Source organism: Pleurodeles waltl, chromosome 12, assembly GCF_031143425.1.
Source record: "Pleurodeles waltl isolate 20211129_DDA chromosome 12, aPleWal1.hap1.20221129, whole genome shotgun sequence".
Taxonomy (NCBI): Eukaryota; Metazoa; Chordata; class Amphibia; order Caudata; family Salamandridae; genus Pleurodeles; species Pleurodeles waltl.
The window spans coordinates 41711759-41727629 of NC_090451.1; the positions used below are offsets into that span (position 1 = coordinate 41711759).

Consider the following 15871-nt stretch of genomic DNA (forward strand, 5'->3'; position numbering starts at 1 on the left):
TGTCCCTGAGAATGCATGGTCTCCATTCATCTGTCCATGAGAATGCACAGTCCTCATGCATCTATCCCTGAGAATGCACGGTCCCCATGCATCTGTCCCTGAGAATGCACGGTCCCCATGCATCTGTCCCTGAGAATGCACGGTCTCCATGCATCTGTCCATGAGAATGCACAGTGCCCATGCATCTGTCCCGGAGAATGCACAGTCCCCATGCATCTGTCCCTGAGAATGCACGGTCCCCATGCATCTGTCCCTGAGAATGCACGGTCCCCATGCATCTGTCCCTGAGAATGCATGGTCTCCATTCATCTGTCCATGAGAATGCACAGTCCTCATGCATCTATCCCTGAGAATGCACGGTCCCCATGCATCTGTCCCTGAGAATGCACGGTCCCCATGCATCTGTCCCTGAGAATGCACGGTCCCCATGCATCTGTCCCTGAGAATGCACAGTGCCCATGCATCTGTCCCTGAGAATGCACGGTCCCCATGCATTTGTCCCTGAGAATGCACGGTCCCCATGCATCTGTCCATGAGAATGCACGGTCCCCATGCATCTGTCCATGAGAATGCACAGTCTCCATGCATCTGTCCATGAGAATGCACGGTCTCCATGCATCTGTCCATGAGAATGCACAGTGCCCATGCATCTGTCCATGAGAATGCACAGTGCCCATGCATCTGTCCCAGAGAATGCACAGTCCCCATGCACCTGCCTCTAAGAACGCACGTCCCCATGCATCTGCCCCGCAGAATGCACGTTCCTCATGTATCTGTCCCTGAGAATGCACGGTCCCCATGCATCTGTCCCTGAGAATGCACGGTCCCCATGCATCTGTCCCTGAGAATGCACGGTCCCCATGCATCTGTCCCTGAGAATACACGGTCCCCATGCATCTGTCCCTGAGAATACACGGTGCCCATGCATCCGTCCCTGAGAATACACGGTCCCCATGCATCTGTCCCTCAGAATACACGGTGCCCATGCATCCGTCCCTGAGAATACACGGTGCCCATGCATCCGTCCCTGAGAATACACGGTGCCCATGCATCTGTCCCTGAGAATACACGGTGCCCATGCATCTGTCCCTGAGAATGCACGGTCCGCATGCATCTGTCCCTGAGAATGCACGGTCCCCATGCATCTGTCCCTGAGAATGCACGGTCCCCATGCATCTGTCCCTGAGAATGCACGGTCCCCATGCATCTGTCCCTGAGAATGCACGGTCCCCATGCATCTGTCCCTGAGAATGCACGGTCCCCATGCATCTGTCCCTGAGAATGCACGGTCCCCATGCATCTGTCCCTGAGAATGCACGGTCCCCATGCATCTGTCCCTGAGAATGCACGGTCCCCATGCATCTATCCCTGAGAATACACAGTCCCCATGCATCTGTCCCTGAGAATGCACAGTGACCATGCATCTGTCCCTGATAATGCACAGTCACCATGCATCTGTCCCTGAGAATGCACGGTCCCCAGAGAATGCACGGTCCCCATGCATCTGCCCCTGAGAATGCACGGTCTCCATGCATCTGCCCCTGAGAATGCACAGTGCCCATGCATCTGTCCCTGAGAATGCACAGTCCCCATGCATCTGTCCATGAGAATGCACGGTCCCCATGCATCTGTCCATGAGAATGCATGGTCTCCATGCATCTGTCCCTGAGAATGCACGGTCTCCATGCATCTGTCCATGAGAATGCACAGTGTCCATGCATCTGTCCCTGAGAATGCACAGTGCCCATGCATCTGTCCCTGAGAATGCACAGTGCCCATGCATCTGTCCCAGAGAATGCACAGTCCCCATGCATCTGCCTCTAAGAACGCACAGTCCCCTTGCATCTGCCCCGCAGAATGCACGGTCCTCATGTATCTGTCCCTGAGAATGCACGGTCCCCATGCATTTGTCCCCAGAGAATGCACGGTCCCCATGCATCTGTCCCTGAGAATACACGGTGCCCATGCATCTGTCCCTGAGAATACACGGTGCCCATGCATCTGTCCCTGAGAATGCACGGTCCCCATGCATCTGTCCCTGAGAATGCACGGTCCCCATGCATCTGTCCCTGAGAATACACGGTCCCCATGCATCTGTCCCTGAGAATACACAGTCCCCATGCATCTGTCCCTGAGAATGCACAGTCACCATGCATCTGTCCCTGAGAATGCACGGTCACCATGCATCTGTCCCTGAGAATGCACGGTCACCATACATCTGTCCCTGAGAATGCACGGTCCCCATGCATCTGTCCCTGAGAATACACGGTGCCCATGCATCTGTCCCTGAGAATGCACGGTCCCCATGCATCTGTCCCTGAGAATGCACGGTCCCCATGCATTCGTCCCTGAGAATGCACAGTCCCCATGCATCTGTCCCTGAGAATGCACGGTCCCCATGCATCTGTCCCTGAGAATGCAAGGTCCCCATGCATCTGTCCCAGGGAATGCACAGTCCCCATGCATCTGCCTCTAAGAACGCACAGTCCCCTTGCATCTGCTTCTAAGAACGCACAGTCCCCTTGCATCTGCCCCGCAGAATGCACGGTCCTCGTGTATCTGTCCCTGTGAATGCACAGTGCCCTTGCAAGGGCACTGTGCATTCTCTGGGGAGATTCATCTGCCCCTGAGAATGCAGAGTCCCCTTGCATCTGCCCCTCAGAATGCACGGTCCTCGTGTATCTGTCCCTGTGAATGCACAGTGCCCTTGCATCTCCCCAAAGAATGCACAGTGCCCTTGCATCTCCCCAGAGAATGCACAGTGCCCTTGCATCTGCCCCTGAGAATGCAGAGTCCCCTTGCATCTGCCCCTCAGAATGCACGGTCCTCGTGTATCTGTCCCGGTGAATGCACAGTGCCCTTGCATCTCCCCAGAGAATGCAGAGTGCCCATGCATCTGCCCCTCAAAACGCACGGTCCTCATGTACCTGTCTTTCAGAATGCACAGTTCCCATGTGTCACAGCCCTTCAACAGTGCGCACTCCCCAAGAGCTGGGCTCACTGCTGGAATTAAAGGGTCGCTGTGGGACCAGGCTGATGTTTGCTGGCAGAACTCAGTGTTGTGTCGGTAATCTAGCAGCAGAAGAGCTGAGAACAGTGTGTAAAGCTCACTATTGGTGTGACGGAGGCCTGCAGATTAGAGTAGTGGAGCATTAGTAAAGCTGCGTGTGACTAGGGCAAAACAATAAGGATGTGAGAAAAATATCTGACGTTTTGTGGAAAAACAAATCCACATTTCAATACAAACTAAATCAGAGGTGTCAGGCGCAGGCCGAGAGCTCGATTCATGCCAGATTTTCTGGCTATCTGACCGTTCATATAATCATTCTAAATGGAGCTCATGTATAAAGTCTGCCGCATTGATGCAGCGCTTAGAGGTTTATTCGGTACCTCTGAATCAATGCACAGAATTCATCCAGGCAGACACCTTGCTGGATAGAACCCTCTTGTGGCTGTGCCAGTACCACAGAAAGTTGGCAAACAATAAACAAAGCTGTTAAAGGGTTCATCCACAATAGGTCTGCAAGGCAACTAGAACGATGAATGGGATTTGAGAAGCGAAGACTGACCAGCAAGACCGTAGCACTAGCACAGTGGCCTGGCTGGCCGAAGTGTGCCCCCACATGGAGATGAACAGCATGTGAGCATCCAGAGCAGAGGCCTTCATTTCTGCTGATATATCCAAAGTTTAGAGGGCTGTGGGTCTTCCAGAAGGTGGAAAAAATTCCGCCATCTTAGTCTTCGAAAACATGCACGTTTCTTTATTATGTGTAGTGTGATTCTGCTTCAGTGTACGGTCGATGGGTCAGGCAGCGCCTTCCCTCCCACCATGGAAGGTGGCAGGCCTCAAGTTACGAGGGGCACATATGGCTTTATTATTTTCCGAAGCCATGTGGCAGTGTGTGGACAGGTGGCTGTGTAGATGTTTACTGTGGTTTCAAACTTGATTCTTTGCTGGATAGTGAGTGTGTGGTGCTTCTTTACGAGAGCTATCGACCTGGGAGAATTTAGGGTTCCAGTGACCAGTATAGGTACACCGATGTTGGCCTTTTATTGCTGATGAATGTGTTTTTTGTTATTCAAAGATAGATTAAGGGTGATGACTGCTGGTACAATTGCAACTTTCTTTCTCCCCAAGGAAGCCATGAATTTTCTCTGGGGACTTTAAGTGTTAGTGGCAACTTTGGGAGACCTTTAATTCTTCCGAGGATCCTGTAACACTTTACTAGTTTACCAGTTTGGCTGCCACTGCATCTATTTAAAGGCACAGATGACGCTTTGCTAGACCTACCATCGAGCTACCACAGGTACCATTTCACAGATGCCAGCTCTATGCCGAAGGGTGGAGTAGGCATCTCAGATTATGAACCTTATTACATTGCCATCCAGCTCCAGTGGACTACAAGATGGCTTGCAGACCCTCCTCTCCCTCCCAACCTTTCAACAATAATCGATAAAGCATGCATGGCGCAGGAGGACATAACAGAATGATGCTGCCACATAAATTAAGTAGAAGAATACTCAAGGAATGTTAAGAGTCTCTATACAGCTGGATTAGATGTTTGACAAAGATAGGCCTGGGAGAGTTGTACTCCCTGAATGTATCAAGTCGCTGCATGATTGGAAAGTGTAGTCAGAGCAGATTAAAGACGAATACCCCGAATAACGACAGACAGTCACTGTGTTGTTAAATGCAGGAGCACATGCCATCTGATTTTACGTATTCCAGAACTGTGGGCTGCAAGATGTGAATGAAGATTACTGTAATAATTAGGAATCATAGCGAATCTTTGTGTATATTATGGTCTCTGGAGTGTTGCAGGGGAGCTAAAAGGATTGAATGAAGGCAGCGAGTTGCAGACTTCTCATGTCAGTCACTGACTTTTTAGGTTGAGTGCACAAGCTCTTTTTGACCTGTTTTAAGAATTCTGTGGGCTTTTAACAACACCCATGACTTTCACTTGTTCATGAGCTTACGTTTGTCCCGTCTTGAGGCGGTTTTGCTACCGCCTTGCAGACTGATCCTGTTACATGGATTATTGCACGATTGCCGACATACTTTAGCATGGGTGAACTATTTATTTATTTTGTCTCGCCCCTTGGTGCTCTCCATGGCGGCCATGGGGCTCACAGCACGAACAGCGCAGAACGATGTGAACTCCATCGGTGGTATTGAAACGTTGGTCACATTGTTCACACTGTTACCTAATCAGAGTAATTTCTTTTGGCTCTCCCCTTCACGCTCCATAGCTTTCACAAAAACACTCGTAATTGATAAATGCTTTACATTAAAAAAAACACAGAAATCCTCAAAGGGGCTCTCTTGACATAGCGGGAGACCTGATACAACAATATTCACTGCACTTGGGAAACTTGCCCCATAATGCTTTGCAGGCCATTACTTTTAGAAAACATTTGTGCTCATAACTCGGCCTTTGGCGGTCCTAGGACAATGGAACCACCTTCAAAACACCCACAACAATGTGTTCTTTCTGTCTACATCTCTGGGTCACCACACCAGGTTAGTGGGGAGCCTAAAATAATAACCCCTCCCACCATTCAGAGTCTGTTTAAGCTCTCTCGTGTCTTTTGTTTTACAGGTGAGAGCAGTCTGTGTTTTATGGGCCTTGCTTGTAATATCATTACAGTAGGCCTGTTAGCTCAGAAAATGTGTAAAGCACTATGCCTTCTAGGAGCTAAATATATGGTTACACTGCATTACCTGCTGCCATTTTCTTTTCATGTGGTTATGCCCTCTGGGGGCTAACTATATGGTTCCATGACCATGTTTCATACAAATGCTATTTTCATTGTGGTGTCCTCTAGGGGCTGTTCTAAGCATTACAGTCAACATATCAACATAGTACAATATTCACAGCACGGGAACTCATCCCATAATGCTTTGCAGGGCATTGCTTTTACAAAATATTTTTGCTCATAATTCAGCCTGTTGTTGTCCTAGGACAATGGGACCACCTTCAAAACGTTCACGACAATGTGCTCTTTCTGTCTTCATCATCTCTGGGCCCCCACACTAGGTTAGTGCGGACCCAAAATTAATGACCCCTCCCACCATTCAGTATCTTTTTAAGCGCTCTCATGGTTGTAACTTTTGTTTTACAGCTGAGAGCAGTTTGTGTTAAACGGCCTTGTTTGTAATTTCATGGCCTGTTAACCCTAAAAATGTGTAATGTGCTACTCCCTCTAGTGGCTAAATATATGGTTACAGTGCATGACTGTCATTTTCGTTTCATGTGGTTATGCCCTCTAGAGGCTAACTATATGGTTACATAACCATGTTTCTTACAAATGCAATTTTCATTGTTGTGTCCTCTAGGGGCTATTCTGGGAATTGCAGTCTAATGCTGTAAGGAAATGCCTCCTTGGCATGGTTGCCCCCTGACTTTTTGCCTTTGCTGATGCTATGTTTACAATTGAAAGTGTGCTGAGGCCTGCTAACCAGGCCCCAGCACCAGTGTTCTTTCCCTAACCTGTACTTTTGTATCCACAATTGGCAGACCCTGGCATCCAGATAAGTCCCTTGTAACTGGTGCTTCTAGTACCAAGGGCCCTGATGCCAAGGAAGGTCTCTAAGGGCTGCAGCATGTCTTATGCCACCCTGGAGACCTCTCACTCAGCACAGACACACTGCTTGCCAGCTTGTGTGTGCTAGTGAGGACAAAACGAGTAAGTCGACATGGCACTCCCCTCAGGGTGCCATGCCAGCCTCTCACTGCCTATGCAGTATAGGTAAGACACCCCTCTAGCAGGCCTTACAGCCCTAAGGCAGGGTGCACTATACCATAGGTGAGGGTACCAGTGCATGAGCATGGTACCCCTACAGTGTCTAAACAAAACCTTAGACATTGTAAGTGCAGGGTAGCCATAAGAGTATATGGTCTGGGAGTTTGTCAAACACGAACTCCACAGCACCATAATGGCTACACTGAAAACTGGGAAGTTTGGTATCAAACTTCTCAGCACAATAAATGCACACTGATGCCAGTGTACATTTTATTGTAAAATACACCCCAGAGGGCACCTTAGAGGTGCCCCCTGAAACTTAACCGACTATCTGTGTAGGCTGACTAGTTTTAGCAGCCTGCCACAAACCGAGACATGTTGCTGGCCCCATGGGGAGAGTGCCTTTGTCACTCTGAGGCCAGTAACAAAGCCTGCACTGGGTGGAGATGCTAACACCTCCCCCAGGCAGGAATTGTCACACCTGGCGGTGAGCCTCAAAGGCTCACCTCCTTTGTGCCAACCCAGCAGGACACTCCAGCTAGTGGAGTTGCCCGCCCCCTCCGGCCAGGCCCCACTTTTGGCGGCAAGGCCGGAGAAAATAATGAGAAAAACAAGGAGGAGTCACTGGCCAGTCAGGACAGCCCCTAAGGTGTCCTGAGCTGAAGTGACTCTAACTTTTAGAAATCCTCCATCTTGCAGATGGAGGATTCCCCCAATAGGGTTAGGATTGTGACCCCCTCCCCTTGGGAGGAGGCACAAAGAGGGTGTACCCACCCTCAGGGCTAGTAGCCATTGGCTACTAACCCCCCAGACCTAAACACGCCCTTAAATTTAGTATTTAAGGGCTACCCTGAACCCTAGAAAATTAGATTCCTGCAACTACAAGAAGAAGGACTGCCTAGCTGAAAACCCCTGCAGCGGAAGACCAGAAGACGACAACTGCCTTGGCTCCAGAAACTCACCGGCCTGTCTCCTGCCTTCCAAAGATCCTGCTCCAGCGACGCCTTCCAAAGGGACCAGCGACCTCGACATCCTCTGAGGACTGCCCCTGCTTCGAAAAGACAAGAAACTCCCGAGGACAGCGGACCTGCTCCAAGAAAAGCTGCAACTTTGTTTCCAGCAGCTTTAAAGAACCCTGCAAGCTCCCGGCAAGAAGCGTGAGACTTGCAACACTGCACCCGGCGACCCCGACTCGGCTGGTGAAGATCCGACACCTCAGGAGGGACCCCAGGACTACTCTGATACTGTGAGTACCAAAACCTGTCCCCCCTGAGCCCCCACAGCGCCGCCTGCAGAGGGAATCCCGAGGCTTCCCCTGACCGCGACTCTTGGAATCCAAAATCCCGACACCTGGGAGAGACCCTGCACCCGCAGCCCCCAGGACCTGCAGGACCGGACTTTCACTGGAGAAGTGACCCCCAGGAGTCCCTCTCCCTTGCCCAAGTGGAGGTTTCCCCGAGGAACCCCCCCCTTGCCTACCTGCAGCGCTGAAGAGATCCCGAGATCTCCCATTGACTTCCATTACGAACCCGACGCTTGTTTCTACACTGCACCCGGCCGCCCCCGCGCCGCTGAGGGTGAAATTTCTGTGTGGGCTTGTGTCCCCCCCGGTGCCCTACAAAACCCCCCTGGTCTGCCCTCCGAAGACGCGGGTACTTACCTGCAAGCAGACCGGAACCGGGGCACCCCCTTCTCTCCATTCTAGCCTATGTGTTTTGGGCACCACTTTGAACTCTGCACCTGACCGGCCCTGAGCTGCTGGTGTGGTGACTTTGGGGTTGCTCTGAACCCCCAACGGTGGGCTACCTTGGACCAAGAACTAAGCCCTGTAAGTGTCTTACTTACCTGGTTAACCTAACAAATACTTACCTCCCCTAGGAACTGTGAAAATTGCACTAAGTGTCCACTTTTAAAACAGCTATTTGTGAATAACTTGAAAAGTATACATGCAATTTTGATGATTTGAAGTTCCTAAAGTACTTACCTGCAATACCTTTCGAATGAGATATTACATGTAGAATTTGAACCTGTGGTTCTTAAAATAAACTAAGAAAAGATATTTTTCTATACAAAAACCTATTGGCTGGATTTGTCTCTGAGTGTGTGTACCTCATTTATTGTCTATGTGTATGTACAACAAATGCTTAACACTACTCCTTGGATAAGCCTACTGCTCGACCACACTACCACAAAATAGAGCATTAGTATTATCTATTTTTACCACTATTTTACCTCTAAGGGGAACCCTTGGACTCTGTGCATGCTATTCCTTACTTTGAAATAGCACATACAGAGCCAACTTCCTACAAATGCCAACAGTTTATTTCTGATAAAGGGATTTATTGGGTTTACATATAATTGTATATGTTTTAATAATCTCTCCTTATTGCAATTATGACCATGATTCAGGCCAACTTAACATCCTTATTACACTATGACTGTTTGAACACTCTTAATAGGTTTGGGTGACCCTTCTAGTTTATTTCTTTTGTTACTCCTCTGTGGCTGTCTTGTGTCTTTTTTGGGGGAATTGTGTTAGCCAGCCAGCAACTCTGATGGTGGGGTGGTGAAAGTGCTATTCTACTGGAATTAGCATGGCAGATTTAAATTAGGATGCTAAGTGGTAACGTTTTCATTTTTGGCTGCAGAGAGAGGAAGAAGGTAAATGGAAGTGCTTTAGTTATACGCAAGGCCACTGGAATTGTGTGGCAGTCAAACACAAAATTATGAGGAAGTGTTGACCAATTTAGGTGACAAGAAAAGTCCAGTTTTTAATTTACAACACCAATAGCTCTCACTCAAGAAAATGTGAGACAATTTGCATTGCAAATGATGTTTTATTTTTTGTCGATTGCCATGCCCACTGTAAGGTTTCTTGTAAGGGAGTAGAGAGAACTTGTGATGGCAAAAAAAGTATAAGGGTTGTGTCTGGAAGTATGCTGTGCATCATTTCACTTTAAGCTTTGGCTGTGCTGGTCAGGTACTAACGCATTTAGCAAATTGCGCATAAAAGTGCTAATTGACAATTTCAATTAAGTCTTTCAGTAATGGTTAAAATGGGCAGACTTCTGTTTAGGGTGTAGAGCTGTAATTTCAAACACACTACAATTACACAGTTTGATTTTATCATGAATGGAAAAAGAGTCAAACTAATTGGGATCTCTGAGTGGCCTTTTGAGTCTACGCCTTACCAGCACCATTGGCACCATTTTTTGTGTAGACCTTTTTGTAGAAGCAAAAAATTAACAATACCAAGATCCTGCTGTTTTCACCAGAAGATATACATTATGCATTAAACACTGGAGAGACTGGTAGAAAGAGTCACACCAATATGATTTGTTTGAATACACTTTATCAGGACAGAGATTGGTGATGTCGTGTTGTCTGCCTACTTCTGGTAAGACTGAGCTTGCAAGATGAACCACTCCATCTGGAGCTTTGCAAAGATGCAGGTGCAGAAGGAGATCATATGGAACTGCTAAACATCGGACTAACTGCTCTGGAATCCTTCTGTGTGTGCAAAGGGCTGAAACAGTGCCTCCTCTCCTGCCAGTCTCCCTCCTCCATTCACTAGGCCACTTTTACTGGCCCTTTTGCATTGGTTCAGAAATCTATGTATCCTGCTCTTCCTCACTGGTTCTCTCAGTGGGCTACATGGCCGCCGCTTCATCCAGTCCCAGGGCCTAGACGGGGCCAAACAGAAGAAATTATTTCAGGCTGCGGCAAGGTGGTTGCGAGTAGACCAAACTTGTTATAAGGGCAATTGGATGCCATCTCGAAGGGTTGGGCATCTGATAAGGCTGGGACAGAGTTAAGGATACTGTAAGGTGTTTTATCAAGTCTCGACAGGTCTACAAGTTGGGTATTTTTCCTGGTCCATGATCTACAGGATAAGTTTAAGGGTGATATCTGTGGGAATAGTGATCTTACCCATCTCAAATTAAATAACCATAAGGGAAGGCTAGAAGAAACTCCGTAACTCAGACATTATCTCCATTACCCGATAGTCTATCGTCCTCCAGGCCAACATGATGGAAATACTATAAGAAAACCGTGCAGAGTGGAACATTTGTAGAGGCCAAATGAAATAGGGCATTAAAGATGGTGTTTAAAACAATAGGAACCTGAGAAGTTCTCTTACTCCTGTTCACAGGAAAGATAACAATACAGAACAGCTGATAACAGCTTTGAGGCATGGATAAAGTGTACGAGGTGCTCAACACCTTATGGAAGGGGAAGGACAGAACGTAAACGCGCTGAACCCAAAGGATCCTTCACCCATATACTCAGGAAATCTCCCTCTTCGAATGCAACTCAGTGGAATGTCCCACACCTCCTACGGCATGACTTCAGCACTAGTATGAGAACTACTAAGCCCTGAACAACTGTGGGGGAAACTAGGAGGTAACTGCTTCAGCACCATGCCACCACACCTTACATTCAACACTCTGTGACACATATGAACCTGCGCTCTTAGTAACACAAGTGGGTGCCTACCACACAGCCTTCTTCCCTCCACTGCTGTGCACAACCCTGGAACACTGATCTCAAAGGGGGTCTTTATCCATAGCCACCCTTGGCAGTACAAAAACGGGAAGCACTTGCAAAAACAGTCAGAAAATATTTGCGTGTTCATATGTTATCTTTTTTTAAACTGTGGATTTGTGTAAATGAATTGATTATTTGAAGCTTATTTTACATATGTGACTCATGTAGAAAGACTATCCCCAACCAGGGCACAGACAAAAGAAGAAAGTTGGTATAAATGAGAGGAGATTAATGAGCCAAGACACTTTGAGCAGAAACACTTACCTTTCAGGGTGAGGGTGTCCTCTTGAGGAATCTTCTTAACTGATGCTGCAGGAGCATCAGGAGTTGCTTTTCTTTTGCGTGGAGGGGGAAGCGTTGGGGGAGTGAAGCAGTCGGTTTGCGGGGTGGTGGCAGAGTCAGAGCTTTTTTGAAGAGCCTGCGGAGATTCCGGTATTGGTTCTTTCGATTTGGAATCTTCTTGTTTGATTTGCGCAGAAGAGCTAAGCGACTCCCGAAATTCAAATAACTTTGCCTTAAGGAGTTCGTAAGCTGCAGTCCGACCTGCTTTTAGGAATCTGTGAAACAGACACATGGAACATACTTAATAATATACAGCACTCCATTTGAGCCTTATATTTCTGTGCTTGGAGAAGACCATAAGCATACTGAGAGGCAATACCAGAAAATAAGTTGCTGAAATTAATTTAATTAAAGAGGTGAATAGAATAAGGAGGCCAAGGACAAGCAATTGCCTTTCCTGCAGACGTTCACATATGACAACATACAAACACCACAAGGTGTCGCTGTGCAGTGCATGAGTGAGGAACTATAGCCGTCTGTGGTTGATTTCAGGAAGCCAACCTGCCTCATCTTCCTGGGTATTGCAGTAGACTCCTTCCCAGACCATATGCATAAAGGGTGCCCAGATTTGGGGCTGGTACACATTATGTGACGCAGAGAAAAATATCCTATGTCTTTGCTGTTTCTGTCACAGTTTAGCAAATTAACAAAGATGCCTGCTTCAACACCCCTACCCTCAAGCCCTGCATATGACTACATCACTTTGATGTTCCTTGATCACACTCTCAATCTGAAATACTGTCTCACATGCCATCTCCTTCGCTTCTCATCTTTGTTCTTTTTTCATCTCGTTTCTACAAAACGTGTAGCAATGTCGTGTGGAAAGGACATTTCTTTCCACACGACAAAAAAGCCTGAATTGCAGGACATTTTTATGTTGGCTTCAAGGCCTTGGTCACCAAATCGAAAACAATCCCCTCTTACTTCTTCCCTTGTTTTATAACTTTTATATTTTAACACAAATTAATCTTGAATTGTTTCATCGGTCTAAGTTCTAAATTTGCAAGTGGACTTCAGTTTTCTTAGACTTGTTAAATAATCCTCAACAGATCTTCTCTCTACCTCAATCCAAAATTATACTTCTCAAGTATCAGACTGAAACAAGGTAAAACAACAGGCTGGCGGTGCTCCCATGGGCATTCTGACCGCGGAAACGGAAAACCGGCGGTGTACCGCCGGTTTCCCGCTGCCCTGGGGAATCCTCCATGGTGGCGCAGCTTGCTGCGCCGCCATGGGGATTCCTAGCCCCATACCGCCATCCTGTTCCTGGCGCTTTTGGCCGCCAGGAAGAGAATGACGGTATGGGGTGTCGTGGGGCCCCTGGGGGCCCCTGCAGTGCCCATGCCATGCGTAACAGGGCCCCACAAAGATTTTCAGTGTCTGCCATGCAGACACTGAAAATCGCGACGGGTGCAACTGCACCCGTCGCACCCCTTCCACTCCGCCGGCTCCATTCGGAGCCGGCATCCTCATGGAAGGGTGTTTCCCGCTGGGCTGGCGGGTGGCCCTCTGGCGGTCGCCCGCCAGCCCAGCGGGAAACCCAGAATACCCGCGGCGGTCTTTTGACCGCGCAGCGGTATTCTGGCGGGCCCCGCCAGGCCGGCGGCTACTGCCGCCGGCCAGGGTCAGAATGAGGCCCTGTATGTCTAATGGATGAATGCATACTTTATAATCGTTTAAAGTTCTTATTTCCGCTGCCCTTTAGTACCTAATCAATGTAATAATAAAAATTTATTTCACTCTGCACTTAAATTTGTCCCACCTACTGGTGTATAGTTCGCAAATATTTTTTTCTACTAGCCTCATCATAGTGTTGGTTCACCAGGCGCGGGCAGTGTCACATTTTGCATTGTTCCTTGGTCTTACTATCCAATTTTAGATTGCACCTGATCTATCATGTTTAATCACAAAAAATCATCACTTGCTTTCTGTTGCTTGGGCAATATTCAAGGCACTCAGCACGGTCCACAGAGCTTCCTAAGGAAAATGACTGCTATACCTACAAGTTAAAGTCAAGCAATACTAACCAACAGTACACTGCGCCAAAGCTTGCACCACTTATCTTCATACCACCTTACCATAAGAATCCGAAGGAGGCACTGCTTTCTCAGTAGAAGTCACCAAGCTCTGGAACTCAGTACCAACCAGCATTAGAAGCAACCAGGAGCATAAACACTTCTGAAGACACTTGAAAACGTAGTTGTTTTCTAGATAACTGCCCCTCCTGCATCCAGGCAACAGCGCCCAGAAAACAGCTGCACCCTGAGGGCGAAACTCAGCTTACAACCCAAGAATTGCAAACAACTCAACTAGCAAACTGCTTTTGATATGCAGGTAAGCTGAGAAGGGCTGAACAATGCTTCGCTGTGGCAGTTTCTGGTTACTGCTCTGGTTTAAAACAATGCCAAAGAATGCAGCACGCTCAGTCTAAGTAATTCATTTATTAAGGCACTTCCCAGATATCAAATAGAAGGCACACAAATATATGAAAATAAATATAGAACTCAAATGAAGTAAAATGTGTGTATATACAAGAATATTCACAACAGCTAAGCACTCAAAGAAAGAATGTGCAATGCATCAACACTTAAAAATATATATATATATATATGGAAAATGTCACTTACCCAGTGTACATCTGTTCGTGGCAAGTAGTGCTGCAGATTCACATGCTATGCATAGCTCTTCCGACATCTAGTGTTGGGCTCGGAGTGTTACAAGTTGTTTTTCTTCGAAGAAGTCTTTTTGGAGTCACTGGATCGAGTTACTCCTCCTCTCGGTTATAGTGCATGTGGGCATCGACTCCATTGTTAGATTGTTTTCCCACAGAGGGTGAAGGAAGGAGTGATAGACTATAGAAATACAAAGAGATATCCATGCTAATGTAAATGTATATACATATGTACCCATGTTAAAAACTTAAAGGACTACAGGCTTCCGTGGAGGAGGGAGGGTGCATGTGAATCTGCAGCACTACATGCCACGAACAGATTACACTAATGTAAGTGACATTTTCCGTTCCATGGCATGTGTAGCTGCAGATACACATGCTATGCATAGACTACAAAGCAGTCAGTCCTCCCAAGAAGCGGTGGCTAGCCTATAGGAGTTGAAGTTGTTTGAAATAATGTCTTAATGCCTACAGTGGCTTGTTGCTGTGAGAAAACATCAACACAGTAGTGTTTTGTAAATGTATGGGGAGTTGACCATGTAGCTACCTTACATATATCAACCATTGGTATGTTTCCTAAAAATGCCATTGATGCACCTTTCTTTCTTGTAGAATGTGCTTTAGGAGTGATCAAAAGTTGTCTTTTTGCTTTGATATAGCATGTTTGCATGCATCTAACAATCCATCTTGCTAAACCTTGTTTTGATATAGGATTGCCTGTATGTGGTTGTTGGAAAGCAACAAAAAGTTGCTTTCTTTTCCTAAAATCTTTAGTTCTGTCTATATAGTACATAAGAGCTCTTTTGAGATCTAGGGTATGAAGAGCTCTTTTTGCCACAGAGTCTGGCTGTGGAAAGAAGACTAGCAATTCCACTGTTGGGGTTGATGTGAAATGGAGATACTACTTTTGGTAGAAATTTTGGATTTGTTCTAAGTACAACCTTGTGTTTGTGCACTTGGAAAAAAGGTTCTTCAAGAGTGAATGCTTGTATTTCACTAACTCTTCTAAAAGAAGTAATAGCTACAAGGAAGGCGACCTTCCATGTTAAAAATTGAATTTGACAAGAGTGCATGAGTTCAAAAGGTGGGCCCATGAGTCTGGCAAGTACGATATTTAGATTTAACAATGGAACAGGTGGTGTTCTAGGTGGAATAATGCGTTTTAATCCTTCCATGAAGGCTTTAATAACAGGAACTCTAAACAGAGAAGTATGTTGAATAGTCTGTAAGTATGCAGATATTGCAGTAAGGTGCATCTTGGTGGATGAGAAAGCTGAATGTGATTTCTGCAAATGAAGTAAATAGCATACAATATCGTGTATAGATTCTGTAAGTGGATCTGTGTTTTTAGATTGACAGGAGTAGACAAATCGTTTCCACTTGTTTGCGTAGCATTGTCTAGTAGTAGGTTTACATGCTTGTTTAATTACTTCCATACATTCTGGTGGAAGATTTAGGTAACCAAATTCTATGACTTCAGGAGCCAAATCGCTAGGTTGAGAGCATTGGGGTTTGGATGCCTGATTTGACCTTTGTTTTGTGTTAAAAAATTTGGTCTGTTTGGGA

At 46.8% G+C, this 15871-nt stretch overlaps 1 protein-coding gene across 4 annotated transcripts in view; it reads right to left on the minus strand.

Moving 5' to 3' along the window:
* Window positions 1-15871, minus strand: part of LOC138267440 (microtubule-associated protein futsch-like) — a 164707-nt gene that overhangs the window by 47144 nt on the left and 101692 nt on the right. For all 4 annotated transcript variants that reach the window (XM_069216377.1, XM_069216378.1, XM_069216375.1 and 1 more), the window contains exon 5: window positions 11557-11849. In XM_069216377.1, the coding sequence (XP_069072478.1) occupies window positions 11557-11849 (293 nt within the window). The remainder of the gene's footprint in view (window positions 1-11556; window positions 11850-15871) is intronic.